The 15058-nt window shown below is 43.8% G+C and overlaps 1 protein-coding gene across 4 annotated transcripts in view; it reads left to right on the top strand.

The window, feature by feature from the left end:
* LOC128690073 (uncharacterized) overlaps positions 1–15058 on the top strand; it is a 342887-nt gene that overhangs the window by 312466 nt on the left and 15363 nt on the right. For 2 of the 4 annotated variants that reach the window (XM_070088542.1, XM_070088540.1), the window contains one exon: positions 13386–13637. In XM_070088542.1, the coding sequence (XP_069944643.1) occupies positions 13386–13637 (252 nt within the window). Of the gene's footprint in view, positions 1–13382; positions 13638–15058 lie in introns of all 4 variants that reach the window. The other 2 variants (XM_070088541.1, XM_070088538.1) reach the window with 1 other exon arrangement.

Raw genomic sequence — 15058 nt, 5'->3', positions numbered from 1 at the left:
TTAATTGCAAGAAACATGTCAAGCAGGTTATTTCCTCTAGTTGATTCTGTCACAAACTGTTTTAAAAAACAATCCTGAATCGTATCAAGAAAGTCATTTGACTCTGAATCTCCTGTCAAATTGCTCCAGTCAGTCTGTCTATAGTTGAAATCTCTCATTAGCACAACATTTTCGTATGTAGATGCCTTACGAATTGCGTCCCATAGAAGTTTACCGCACTCCCTATCAAGATTTGGGGCCCTGTAAATCACACCCAAAATTAGTTTTTCATGGCCCTTGAGAAACTGTAACTAAACAGATTCAGTGGCTGATGCTTCTAATTTTATATCTTGTCTAACACAACAATTTAAATTGTCTCTGACATACATTGCTACTCCACCACCCTTCCTGTTGACCCTGTCAGTGTGGAATAATTTATGGCCTTGTATGTGACATTCAGAAGGCATCTCTATCTTTCAGATTGAGCCAGGTCTCTGTTATACCAATAATATCTATGTTTCCTGCACTTACAATTAATCTTAGCTCATCTATCTTATCTTTTACACTCCTGCTATTAGTACAGTAAACCTTAAGGGAGGTAGTCCCTTGCTGCCCTCTGCTGTCTCCCTTTGTTAGCTGACCTGATCTATTGTCTTTTTTTTATAACTTCATGATGAATGTCTTTTATACATTTACTGTTTTCAACCCTAGTGTTGCAACCTGCCTGTTTCCCACACACACACCCATACCTCTATCTTCTATCAGTTTAAAATCCTAGGCATTTCAACAATGGCCCTCTCGATCGAGTTTAGAAGTGCTACCACCTCTGCCCCAGAGAGATGTACCCCATCCCTTGCATACATATCATGTTTGCCATAAAAGTTGTCCCAGTTGTCAATGAATGGGATTGCAAGTTCCTTGCAGTATCTGTCTAGCCGGCAATTTACACCAGTTGCCCTAGACAACCATTCATTGCCCACTCCCCTTCTTAATCAACGAATCTCAGCATGGTTTTACAAAGGGGCATTCCTGCCTTACGAATTTATTAACTTTTTTCACTAAGGTATTTGAGGAGGTAGATCATGGTAATGGATATGATATTGTGTATATGGACTTCAGTAAGGCTTTTGGCAGGGTCCCACATCAGAGGCTATTGAGGAAAATTAAGGCACATGGAATAGGAGAAATTTTTTCCTGGATAGAGGCATGGTTGACAAATAGGCAGCAGAGAGTTGCATAAATGGGGAGAAATCAGAGTGGGGAAGCGTCACGAGCGGTGTTCCACAGGGGTCAGTGTTGGGCTCCCTGTTGTTCACAATCTACATAAACGACATTGATGAGGGCATAAAGAGCGACATAAGCAAGTTTGCCCATGACACCAAAATAGGCCGTCGAATTCATTCTGACGAGGACATTAGAGCACTACAGGAAGATTTGAATAGAGTGATGCGGTGGTCGGAGAAGTGGCAGATGCAGTTTAATATAGACAAATGCAAAGTTCTAAATGTTGGACAGGAAAATAACCATGCCACATATAAACTAAATAATGCCGATCTTAACATTACGGATTGCGAAAAAGATTTAGGAATTCTGGTGAGCAGTAATCTGAAACCAAGACAACAGTGCATAAGTGTTCGCAATAAAGCTAACATAATCCTTGGCTTTATATCAAAAAGCATAATAAATAATAGGAGTCCTCAGGTTGTTCTTCAACTCTATATATCCTTGGTTAGACCTCATTTAGATTATGCTGCACAGTTTTGGTCACCGTATTACAGAATGGATATAAATGCTCTGGAAAACGTACAAAGGAGGATGACAAAGTTGAGCCCATGTATCAGAAATCTTCCCTGTGAGGATAGACTGAGGACCCTGAATCTGCACTCTCTAGAAAGGCATAGAATTAGGGGGATATGATTGAGGTGTATAAATGGAAGACAGAAATTAATAAAGGGGATGTAAATAACGTGCTGAAAATATCTAGCCTAGACAGGACTCGTAGCAGTGGTTTTAAGTTGGAAAATTCAGATTCAGGAAGGATATAGGAAAGCACTGGTTTGGTAATAGAGTTGTGGATGAGTGGAACAAACTCCCAAGTACAGTTATTGAGGCTAAAACGTTGTGTTGTTTTAAAAATAGGTTAGATAAATACATGAGTGGGTGTGGGTGGGTATGAGTTGGACCTGATTAGCTTGTGCTACCAGGTCAGTTGCCATGTTCCTTCCTTAAGTGAATGTGACCTGACCTGACTAGGTTGGGGCATTGGCTTAAGCCGGTAGGAGACGTAGACCTGCCTCGTATGGGCCGGTAGGCCTGTTGCAGTGTTCCTTCTTTCTTATGTTCTTATATGATTGGGACCCCTCCCTTAGACTTAATTAAATATATAGCTGACCTGTACTTATCTAGCAGCTCTTCTCTCATACCCTTCCCAATATCATTTCCACCAGCACTGAGATAATAGGCTTGTTCCCATTACCTGACATGATATTATCTAACCTGTTGGATATGTCACTAACACCAGCTCAAGGGAAGCACACTCTATCTCTTAGCTTCTTATTCCTATTACAGAAAGCAGTCCATATATCTTTCCTGTGAGTCACGAACCACAAGGATGCACTTACCTCTATTTGCAGGGGAAGTAGCACCTTTACCTTCACTAGCCACTGTAGCACACTCATAATGAAGAACAGAGAAGCGATTTCCTACTTTCAAATCTTCTCTCTTAACTTTCCTTATTTTGATGCTCTTCCCATTACTGGGAACCACTTGCCACTTGTAGCAGGTGCTGGACTGCACCTCACTGCTGGTAGCCGTTACTACCTCCCCACCTACAGCCTCCTCGCAGCGAGTGAGTGCACCTCGCTGCTGGTAGCCTCATTCCCCTCCACCGTACCAGCCACCTCACTCACTCCCAAACCCATTGAGGTGAACTTTCAACCTCGTAATTTCCTCCTAATTCGACAGAGTGGTACCACTTAAATCACAGTGAGTGTATGTTGTGTGAGAATTATTTCTGCAGTTTTGTCTGAAAGAAGTGATCGTAGCCTCGTATAGTTTAAGGGAGTGCAAAGATGATGAAATATAAAGAACACTGATACGATTAGATAAAAACAAACTGGTTTTAGCGAGGACCCCGCCAGGATAAGTTGAGTGTATCACTCCAGGATGATAAGTTGAGTGTATCACTCCAGGATGATAAGTTGAGTGTATCACTGCAGGATGATAAGTTGAGTGTATCACTGCAGGATGATAAGTTGAGTGTATCACTCCAGGATGATAAGTTGAGTGTATCACTCCAGGATGATAAGTTGAGTGTATCACTCCAGGATGATAAGTTGAGTGTATCACTCCAGGATGATAAGTTGAGTGTATCACTGCAGGATGATAAGTTGAGTGTATCAGTGCAGGATGATAAGTTGAGTGTATCACTGCAGGATGATAAGTTGAGTGTATCACTCCAGGATGATAAGTTGAGTGTATCACTGCAGGATGATAAGTTGAGTGTATCACTCCAGGATGATAAGTTGAGTGTATCAGTGCAGGATGATAAGTTGAGTGTATCAGTGCAGGATGATAAGTTGAGTGTATCAGTGCAGGATGATAAGTTGAGTGTATCACTCCAGGATGATAAGTTGAGTGTATCACTGCAGGATGATAAGTTGAGTGTATCAGTGCAGGATGATAAGTTGAGTGTATCACTGCAGGATAAGTTGAGTGTATCACTCCAGGATGATAAGTTGAGTGTATCACTGCAGGATGATAAGTTGAGTGTATCACTCCAGGATGATAAGTTGAGTGTATCAGTGCAGGATGATAAGTTGAGTGTATCAGTGCAGGATGATAAGTTGAGTGTATCAGTGCAGGATGATAAGTTGAGTGTATCACTCCAGGATGATAAGTTGAGTGTATCACTGCAGGATGATAAGTTGAGTGTATCAGTGCAGGATGATAAGTTGAGTGTATCACTGCAGGATAAGTTGAGTGTATCACTCCAGGATGATAAGTTGAGTGTATCACTGCAGGATGATAAGTTGAGTGTATCACTCCAGGATGATAAGTTGAGTGTATCAGTGCAGGATGATAAGTTGAGTGTATCAGTGCAGGATGATAAGTTGAGTGTATCACTCCAGGATGATAAGTTGAGTGTATCACTGCAGGATGATAAGTTGAGTGTATCACTGCAGGATGATAAGTTGAGTGTATCAGTGCAGGATGATAAGTTGAGTGTATCACTGCAGGATGATAAGTTGAGTGTATCACTGCAGGATGATAAGTTGAGTGTATCACTGCAGGATGATAAGTTGAGTGTATCACTCCAGGATGATAAGTTGAGTGTATCACTGCAGGATGATAAGTTGAGTGTATCACTGCAGGATGATAAGTTGAGTGTATCACTGCAGGATGATAAGTTGAGTGTATCACTGCAGGATGATAAGTTGAGTGTATCACTGCAGGATGATAAGTTGAGTGTATCACTCCAGGATGATAAGTTGAGTGTATCACTGCAGGATGATAAGTTGAGTGTATCACTGCAGGATGATAAGTTGAGTGTATCACTGCAGGATGATAAGTTGAGTGTATCACTGCAGGATGATAAGTTGAGTGTATCACTGCAGGATGATAAGTTGAGTGTATCACTGCAGGATGATAAGTTGAGTGTATCACTGCAGGATGATAAGTTGAGTGTATCAGTGCAGGATGATAAGTTGAGTGTATCACTCCAGGATGATAAGTTGAGTGTATCACTCCAGGATGATAAGTTGAGTGTATCACTCCAGGATGATAAGTTGAGTGTATCACTCCAGGATGATAAGTTGAGTGTATCACTGCAGGATGATAAGTTGAGTGTATCACTGCAGGATGATAAGTTGAGTGTATCAGTGCAGGATGATAAGTTGAGTGTATCAGTGCAGGATGATAAGTTGAGTGTATCAGTGCAGGATGATAAGTTGAGTGTATCACTGCAGGATGATAAGTTGAGTGTATCACTGCAGGATGATAAGTTGAGTGTATCAGTGCAGGATGATAAGTTGAGTGTATCACTGCAGGATGATAAGTTGAGTGTATCACTGCAGGATGATAAGTTGAGTGTATCACTGCAGGATGATAAGTTGAGTGTATCACTCCAGGATGATAAGTTGAGTGTATCACTCCAGGATGATAAGTTGAGTGTATCACTGCAGGATGATAAGTTGAGTGTATCAGTGCAGGATGATAAGTTGAGTGTATCAGTGCAGGATGATAAGTTGAGTGTATCACTGCAGGATGATAAGTTGAGTGTATCACTCCAGGATGATAAGTTGAGTGTATCAGTGCAGGATGATAAGTTGAGTGTATCAGTGCAGGATGATAAGTTGAGTGTATCAGTGCAGGATGATAAGTTGAGTGTATCAGTGCAGGATGATAAGTTGAGTGTATCAGTGCAGGATGATAAGTTGAGTGTATCACTGCAGGATGATTTATTTGACTTCTGTTATAAGGTTAATTTTGATTAGTTTACTGTTTACTTAACCTAACTAGAACACTTATTATATAATAATAATATATCTTTTACTACAAGTACATGTACAAGGTATACAGACCATAACTGACATCAATGACATACTACTATATAGAAAGCCGCTTATTATGCTGAGCATTTCGGGCAAATTAGGTCACTTTTGTCCCGGGATGCGACCCACACCAATCGACTAACACCGAGGTACCCATTTTACTGATGGATGAACATAGATAACCGGTGTGAGGAAACACACCCAATGTTTCAACCCTTGCCTGGGATCGAACCCAGACACTAACCGTGTGAAGCGAGAGCTTTTGCCAACATGCCACGGGCCCACTTTAACAAATCACCTGATACGAACTGACCTTTCCAAATATTTCATCCTAGAACAGTATTGAACACACTGGGAGTCTTCCAGCTGTATGTGTCAGTCACCCTCCAAGTTGTTATTATTAGTAGTAATATTAATAGCAGCAGCAATGTGGTAATAGTATGAGAAACGCTCTTCCTGAAGGAGTTATACAGTGCCTGGGAAATAAGTGAAAAATCAGTTCAATTTAAGGAAAACAAGTTTAATTTCTTTGATAAGGATCTCTGAGCAGTACGAACCACAGCCCGGCTGATCCAGATACCTAAAGTCAGTGTCGGACCAGTCAGGCTGTGGTTTGTACGTTGAACTACGTGCTGCCAGCAGTAACCGCCTCATTGATCAGGCTGTGATCCACCAGGAGGCCTGGTCATGGACCGGGCCGCGGGGGCGTTGATCCCCGGAATACCCTCCAGGTAACGGGGACTTGACTGCATCAATAAAAGCATCTCTCAGACTGGTGCTACTACTGACCTTGAGGTCATACACCCTTGTTGAAATATCTGTTGGTAACATTTGTTTAGATGTTGTGTAGGATGCTAGGAAGAGTCACTGGCTGTGTGGCTACCTAGCTGTCTCTGAACATTAACACAAGTGCAACAGTTGGATACTTTTATTGATGAAACGTTTCACCTACACAGTAGTCTTTTCAGTCAAATACAAAGGGGAGCAATATTAACGAAATAAAGATGAAGTGATTAGTGGAGAAAAAGTGTTTGAGGTGGTCAGTTCCGCAGCTTGGAAAAGATTTCGGCTTCATGGTCTGGAATGATATGAAGCTGAAGCATGAGAACGGAGTGTTAAATACTGTCGAAGGTGAAGTGGAAGATCTAGAAGACGTTGTAAGGAATGGGATCCACTAGTGGAAGTAAGAAGGCAGGTCCATCTGGAATCCAACCCTTCTCACTCATAACTAGTAGATATCGTTGTGCTGCAGTGGCTGACACTATTATTGAAAATGGTATAAAAGTCCGACAAGTTGAAGCTTAATCTTCAGCTTGTCAGTGTTTTATACCTCAAATACTTTTTCTCCAAGGTTGATGGACTCATTACATCATGTTCATTTCACTTCTACTGCTTCCTTTGTTATTTGACTGAAGAAGCCTACTGTGTAGGCGAAATGTTTCATCAATAAAGATATCCAACTGCTGCAAATGTCTCTTAATCTTCAACTTGTCGGTATTTTATATAATTTTCGACAATACTAGCTGTGTTTCATGAAGGATATACATCACGTAATGTAATACTCGTAACATCACCACTTTCACTCTTGATACATAAATAATTTATTATTATCAACATAATATGTCCTTTTCCAGTGGCCTATTTTTTTTCTTTCTCAAACTGAATTTCGAAATACAGAACAGCAAACATTCACATCCACGGTGCACCTTATCAACGTGTCATCACTCAAGTCCACCTTTCTTGCAACATTTTTGGTAATCATCTGCAGACTACCATTGCATATTATTACTGGCTTATTCACATGTTGCAGCCAGTGTTGATAGTGACAAGACGTCGGACAGTTATAACAGTCTTGCTGGGTCAAGGGTACATAACTTGCCCCTCAGTCCACTGTCTGGCTGCTGGGATTTCAACCTCCTGAGTCATGCAGTGTTGCTACTCATATCCTGTGTAACGTTGTATTTTCTTCACTGAAATATCCTATATAAGAAAATCTAGGTCATGAACGGTATTAAATTATTTATATTGTAATTACTAAGCCCCTTTATCATTGCTATGTTTGGAGCCTCTCCACACCTTGTATGTTTGGAGTCTCTCCACACCTTGTATGTTTGGAGTCTCTCCACACCTTGTATGTTTGGAGCCTCTCCACACCTTGTATGTTTGGAGCCTCTCCACACCTTGTATGTTTGGAGTCTCTCCACACCTTGTATGTTTGGAGCCTCTCCACACCTTGTATGTTTGGAGCCTCTCCACACCTTGTATGTTTGGAGCCTCTCCACACCTTGTATGTTTGGAGCCTCTCCACACCTTGTATGTTTGGAGCCTCTCCACACCTTGTATGTTTGGAGCCTCTCCACACCTTGTATGTTTGGAGTCTCTCCACACCTTGTATGTTTGGAGCCTCTCCACACCTTGTATGTTTGGAGCCTCTCCACACCTTGTATGTTTGGAGCCTCTCCACACCTTGTATGTTTGGAGCCTCTCCACACCTTGTATGTTTGGAGCCTCTCCACACCTTGTATGTTTGGAGTCTCTCCACACCTTGTATGTTTGGAGCCTCTCCACACCTTGTATGTTTGGAGCCTCTCCACACCTTGTATGTTTGGAGCCTCTCCACACCTTGTATGTTTGGAGTCTCTCCACACATTGTATGTTTGGAGCCTCTCCACACCTTGTATGTTTGGAGCCTCTCCACACCTTGTATGTTTGGAGCCTCTCCACACCTTGTATGTTTGGAGCCTCTCCACACCTTGTATGTCTGGAGTCTCTCCACACCTTGTATGTTTGGAGCCTCTCCACACCTTGTATGTCTGAAGCCTCTCCACACCTTGTATGTCTGGAGCCTCTCCACACCTTGTATGTGTGGAGCCTCTCCATATGCTAATTTCAAGTTCGCAAAATGTAATATGAGATTGATTTTAAGACTTGTGTTTCACATTATGGTATATACACGACCTCTCTCCTCAACACTGTGTGCACAAGACCAGTCTCTTCAACACTGTGTGCACAAGACCAGTCTCATCAACACTGTGTGCACAAGACCAGTCTTCTCAACACTATGTGCACAAGACCAGTCTCTTCAACGCTGTGTGCACAAGACCAGTCCCCTCAACACTGTGTGCACAAGACCAGTCCCCTCAACACTGTGTGCACAAGACCAGTCTTCTCAACACTGTGTGTACAAGACCAGTCTTCTCAACACTGTGTGCACAAGACCAGTCTTCTCAATACTGATGTACACAAGACCAGTGTTCTCAACACTGTGTGCACAAGACCAGTCTTCTCAACACTGTGTGCACAAGACCAGTCTTCTCAACACTGATGTACACAAGACCAGTCTCCTCAACACTGTGTGCACAAGACCAGTCTTCTCAACACTGTGTGCACAAGTCAAGTCTTCTTAACACTGTGTGCACAAGACCAGTCTTCTCAACACTGTGTGCACAAGACCAGTCTTCTTAACACTGTGTGCACAAGACCAGTCTTCTTAACACTGTGTGCACAAGACCAGTCTTCTTAACACTGTGTGCACAAGACCAGTCTTCTCAACACTGATGTGCACAAGACCAGTCTTCTCAACACTGATGTACACAAGACCAGTCTTCTCAACACTGGTGTACAGAAGACCAGTCTTCTTAACACTGTGTGCACAAGACCAGTCTTCTTAACACTGTGTGCACAAGACCAGTCTTCTTAACACTGTGTGCACAAGACCAGTCTTCTCAACACTAGTGTACACAAGACCAGTCTTCTTAACACTGTGTGCACAAGACCAGTCTTCTCAACACTGTGTACACAAGACCAGTCTTCTCAACACTGGTGTACACAAGACCAGTCTTCTCAACACTGTGTACACAAGACCAGTCTTCTCAACACTGTGTACACAAGACCAGTCTTCTCAACACTGTGTACACAAGACCAGTCTTCTCAACACTGATGTACACAAGACCAGTCTTCTCAACACTGTGTACACAAGACCAGTCTTCTCAACACTGATGTACACAAGACCAGTCTTCTCAACACTGATGTACACAAGACCAGTCTTCTCAACACTGTGTACACAAGACCAGTCTTCTCAACACTGTGTACACAAGACCAGTCTTCTCAACACTGTGTACACAAGACCAGTCTTCTCAACACTGATGTACACAAGACCAGTCTTCTCAACACTGATGTACACAAGACCAGTCTTCTCAACACTGTGTACACAAGACCAGTCTTCTCAACACTGATGTACACAAGACCAGTCTTCTCAACACTGATGTACACAAGACCAGTCTTCTCAACACTGATGTACACAAGACCAGTCTTCTCAACACTGTGTACACAAGACCAGTCTTCTCAACACTGTGTACACAAGACCAGTCTTCTCAACACTGTGTACACAAGACCAGTCTTCTCAACACTGATGTACACAAGACCAGTCTTCTCAACACTGGTGTACACAAGATCAGTCTTCTCAACACTGTGTGCACAAGACCAGTCTTCTCAACACTGATGTACACAAGATCAGTCTTCTCAACACTGTGTACACAAGACCAGTCTTCTCAACACTGTGTACACAAGACCAGTCTTCTCAACACTGATGTACACAAGACCAGTCTTCTCAACACTTGTGTACACAAGATCAGTCTTCTCAACACTGTGTGCACAAGACCAGTCTTCTCAACACTGATGTACACAAGACCAGTCTTCTCAACACTGTGTACACAAGACCAGTCTTCTCAACACTGATGTACACAAGACCAGTCTTCTCAACACTGATGTACACAAGACCAGTCTTCTCAACACTGTGTGCACAAGACCAGTCTTCTCAACACTGGTGTACACAAGATCAGTCTTCTCAACACTGTGTACACAAGACCAGTCTTCTCAACACTGATGTACACAAGACCAGTCTTCTCAACACTGGTGTACACAAGATCAGTCTTCTCAACACTGATGTACACAAGACCAGTCTTCTCAACACTGTGTGCACAAGACCAGTCTTCTCAACACTGTGTGCACAAGACCAGTCTTCTCAACACTGTGTACACAAGACCAGTCTTCTCAACACTGATGTACACAAGACCAGTCTTCTCAACACTGTGTACACAAGACCAGTCTTCTCAACACTGGTGTACACAAGACCAGTCTTCTCAACACTGGTGTACACAAGACCAGTCTTCTCAACACTGGTGTACACAAGACCAGTCTTCTCAACACTGGTGTACACAAGACCAGTCTTCTCAACACTGTGTACACAAGACCAGTCTTCTCAACACTGTGTACACAAGACCAGTCTTCTCAACACTGTGTACACAAGACCAGTCTTCTCAACACTGGTGTACACAAGACCAGTCTTCTCAACACTGTGTACACAAGACCAGTCTTCTCAACACTGATGTACACAAGACCAGTCTTCTCAACACTGTGTACACAAGACCAGTCTTCTCAACACTGGTGTACACAAGACCAGTCTTCTCAACACTGTGTACACAAGACCAGTCTTCTCAACACTGGTGTACACAAGACCAGTCTTCTCAACACTGATGTACACAAGACCAGTCTTCTCAACACTGTGTGCACAAGACCAGTCTTCTCAACACTGGTGTACACAAGACCAGTCTTCTCAACACTGTGTGCACAAGACCAGTCTTCTCAACACTGGTGTACACAAGACCAGTCTTCTCAACACTGGTGTACACAAGACCAGTCTTCTCAACACTGATGTACACAAGACCAGTGTTCTTAACACTGTGTGCACAAGACCAGTCTTCTCAACACTGATGTACACAAGACCAGTGTTCTTAACACTGTGTGCACAAGACCAGTCTTCTCAACACTGTGTGCACAAGACCAGTCTTCTCAACACTGTGTGCACAAGACCAGTTTTCTCAACACTGGTGTACACAAGACCAGTCTTCTTAACACTGTGTGCACAAGACCAGTCTTCTCAACACTGGTGTACACAAGACCAGTCTTCTTAACACTGTGTACACAAGACCAGTCTTCTCAACACTGTGTGCACAAGACCAGTCTTCTCAACACTGTGTGCACAAGACCAGTCTTCTCAACACTGTGTGCACAAGACCAGTCTTCTCAACACTTTGTGCACAAGACCAGTCTTCTCAACACTTTGTGCACAAGACCAGTCTTCTCAACACTGGTGTACACAAGACCAGTCTTCTCAACACTGGTGTACACAAGACCAGTCTTCTTAACACTGTGTACACAAGACCAGTCTTCTCAACACTGTGTGCACAAGACCAGTCTTCTCAACACTGTGTGCACAAGACCAGTCTTCTCAACACTGTGTGCACAAGACCAGTCTTCTCAACACTTTGTGCACAAGACCAGTCTTCTCAACACTTTGTGCACAAGACCAGTCTTCTCAACACTGGTGTACACAAGATCAGTCTTCTCAACACTGTGTGCACAAGACCAGTCTTCTCAACACTGTGTACACAAGACCAGTCTTCTCAACACTGTGTACACAAGACCAGTCTTCTCAACACTGTGTACACAAGACCAGTCTTCTCAACACTGTGTACACAAGATCAGTCTTCTCAACACTGTGTGCACAAGACCAGTCTTCTCAACACTGATGTACACAAGACCAGTCTTCTCAACACTGTGTACACAAGACCAGTCTTCTCAACACTGATGTACACAAGACCAGTCTTCTCAACACTGATGTACACAAGACCAGTCTTCTCAACACTGATGTACACAAGACCAGTCTTCTCAACACTGATGTATACAAGACCAGTCTTCTCAACACTGTGTGCACAAGACCAGTCTTCTCAACACTGTGTGCACAAGACCAGTCTTCTCAACACTGTGTGCACAAGACCAGTCTTCTCAACACTGTGTGCACAAGACCAGTCTTCTCAACACTGTGTGCACAAGACCAGTCTTCTCAACACAGGTGTACTCAAGACCAGTCTTCTCAACACTGATGTATACAAGACCAGTCTTCTCAACACTGTGTGCACAAGACCAGTCTTCTCTACACTGTGTGCACAAGACCAGTCTTCTCAACACTGTGTGCACAAGACCAGTCTTCTCAACACTGGTGTACACAAGACCAGTTTTCTCAACACTGGTGTACACAAGACCAGTCTTCTCAACACTGGTGTACACAAGACCAGTCTTCTCAACACTGTGTGCACAAGACCAGTCTTCTCAACACTGTGTACACAAGACCAGTCTTCTCAACACTGATGTACACAAGACCAGTCTTCTCAACACTGATGTACACAAGATCAGTCTTCTCAACACTGGTGTACACAAGACCAGTCTTCTCAACACTGTGTACACAAGACCAGTCTTCTCAACACTGATGTACACAAGATCAGTCTTCTCAACACTGGTGTACACAAGATCAGTCTTCTCAACACTGGTGTACACAAGACCAGTCTTCTCAACACTGTGTACACAAGACCAGTCTTCTCAACACTGATGTACACAAGACCAGTCTTCTCAACACTGATGTACACAAGATCAGTCTTCTCAACACTGGTGTACACAAGACCAGTCTTCTCAACACTGTGTACACAAGACCAGTCTTCTCAACACTGGTGTACACAAGACCAGTCTTCTCAACACTGATGTACACAAGACCAGTCTTCTCAACACTGTGTACACAAGACCAGTCTTCTCAACACTGATGTACACAAAACCAGTCTTCTCAACACTTGATTGGAACACTTACATGGTTTCAGATTCAGTAAAATTATCTAGAGTTTAGCGGTTTTTGGTGATTATTTTTCGATTTTTTACTTGTTGATCTTGGTGAATGATACTGCTTCACAGTGTGTTGACCTTTATAATTATATAATGTAATAAAGTATTGTTCTTGTCCAGCAGGAGAAGGCAAAGGAACGTCATTCTTGAGAGGGCGCCGCCTCGGGTGTCCGTGTACCAGGCAACCAGGAGGTATACCTACCCCTGCACCACGACCACCAGGATGTACCAAGCTTCTGTGCCCACGGCTGTGTGGCAACGCAGGACCAACAAGATCATTGCTGCTGGCATCACCATCATCGGCCTCACCATGATGCTCTCCCTCATACCTCAGTGTATCTACATCGGCATTGTATTCGTCACCTGCGCCCTAATGTAAGTCTTGATTATACGTGTCTGGCTCTTCAGAGGCATGAAGAACAGAGCAGTGGAAGGGTGTAGGGAAAATGAGATTGAATGGACGAAGGGATGGATTGAGGGAGTGTGGTATGTAGAAGGAACGTGGGCTTAGGACAACATTGTAGAAGGTTCCCGGACTAACAACCACAGAGAGGACAATATTATAGAAAGGTCCTGGACTAACAACCAGAGAGGACATTATAGAAGGGTCCTGGACTAACAACCACAGAAAGGAGAACATTATAGAAGGGTGCTGGACTTACAACCAGAGAGGACAGCATTATAGAAGGGTCCTGAACTACAACCAGAGAGGACGTCCTGGTTGCTGGACTACCGAGGGTAGTCCAGCAACCAGGATGCCTGGTCTAGGGGCAGTGACCCTCGGTAGTTCAGCAGTCAGGAGGCCTGGTCTAGGACCCATCCCCCAGAGGCAGTGACCCCCGGTAATCCAGCAACCAGGAGGCCTGGTCTAGGACCTAGCCCCAAGGGCAGTGACCCTCGGTAGTCCAGCAACCAGGAGGCCTGCTCTAAGACCCAGCCCTAGGGGCAGTGACCCTCGGTAGTCCAGCAACCAGGAGGTCTGGTCTAGGACCCAGCCCCAGGGGCAGTGACCCCCGGTAGTCCAGCAACCAGGAGCCCTAGTCTAGGACCCAGCCCCAGGGGCAGTGACCCCCGGTAATCTAGCAGTCAGGAGACCTGGTCTACTATTCAGCTACGGGGGTTGTAACTTCCTGTAGCCACTACAAGCTAACACCACGTGGTGCTCAGGAGAGTGCATGTGCTCTAACTGAGTATATCCACTGAGAGATGTACACCACTCGGTGCATGTTGATCGGTGTTTTATTGAGTGTTAACTACTGTACACTTACAAACTCCTGCTATAATTATACTGATACTATCACATTAATAACATTTTAATTAATAATAATATCACTGACATGAAAGTACTGTAGCAAAGTATACAGACATAACAGGAGGATATACGAAGCACAAAATTCCTCCTGTAATACCGTTGAGAAATTGAAAGTACGGTTGTTAGCGTCAGATCCAGGCCCGGTGGCCTGGTGGCTAAAGCTCCCGCTTCACACACGGAGGGCCCGGGTTCGATTCCCGGCGGGTGGAAACATTTCGACACGTTTCCGTTTCCTTACACCTGTTGTCCTGTTCACCTAGCAGCAAATAGGTACCTGGGTGTTAGTCGACTGGTGTGGGTCGCATCCTGGGGGACAAGATTAAGGACCCCAATGGAAATAAGTTAGACAGTCCTCGATGACGCACTGACTTTCTTGGGTTATCCTGGGTGGCTAACCCTCCGGGGTTAAAAATCCAAACGAAATCTTATCTTATCTTCACGCCCTCCCCTCTTCCCCTCCCCTACCCTCACTAGGTGCCTCTTC

The sequence above is a fragment of the Cherax quadricarinatus genome, chromosome 25, assembly GCF_038502225.1.
Source record: "Cherax quadricarinatus isolate ZL_2023a chromosome 25, ASM3850222v1, whole genome shotgun sequence".
NCBI lineage: Eukaryota > Metazoa > Arthropoda > Malacostraca > Decapoda > Parastacidae > Cherax > Cherax quadricarinatus.
Note: the sequence above shows the minus strand (reverse complement) of the source record. Positions and strands in the feature narration are given on the sequence as shown.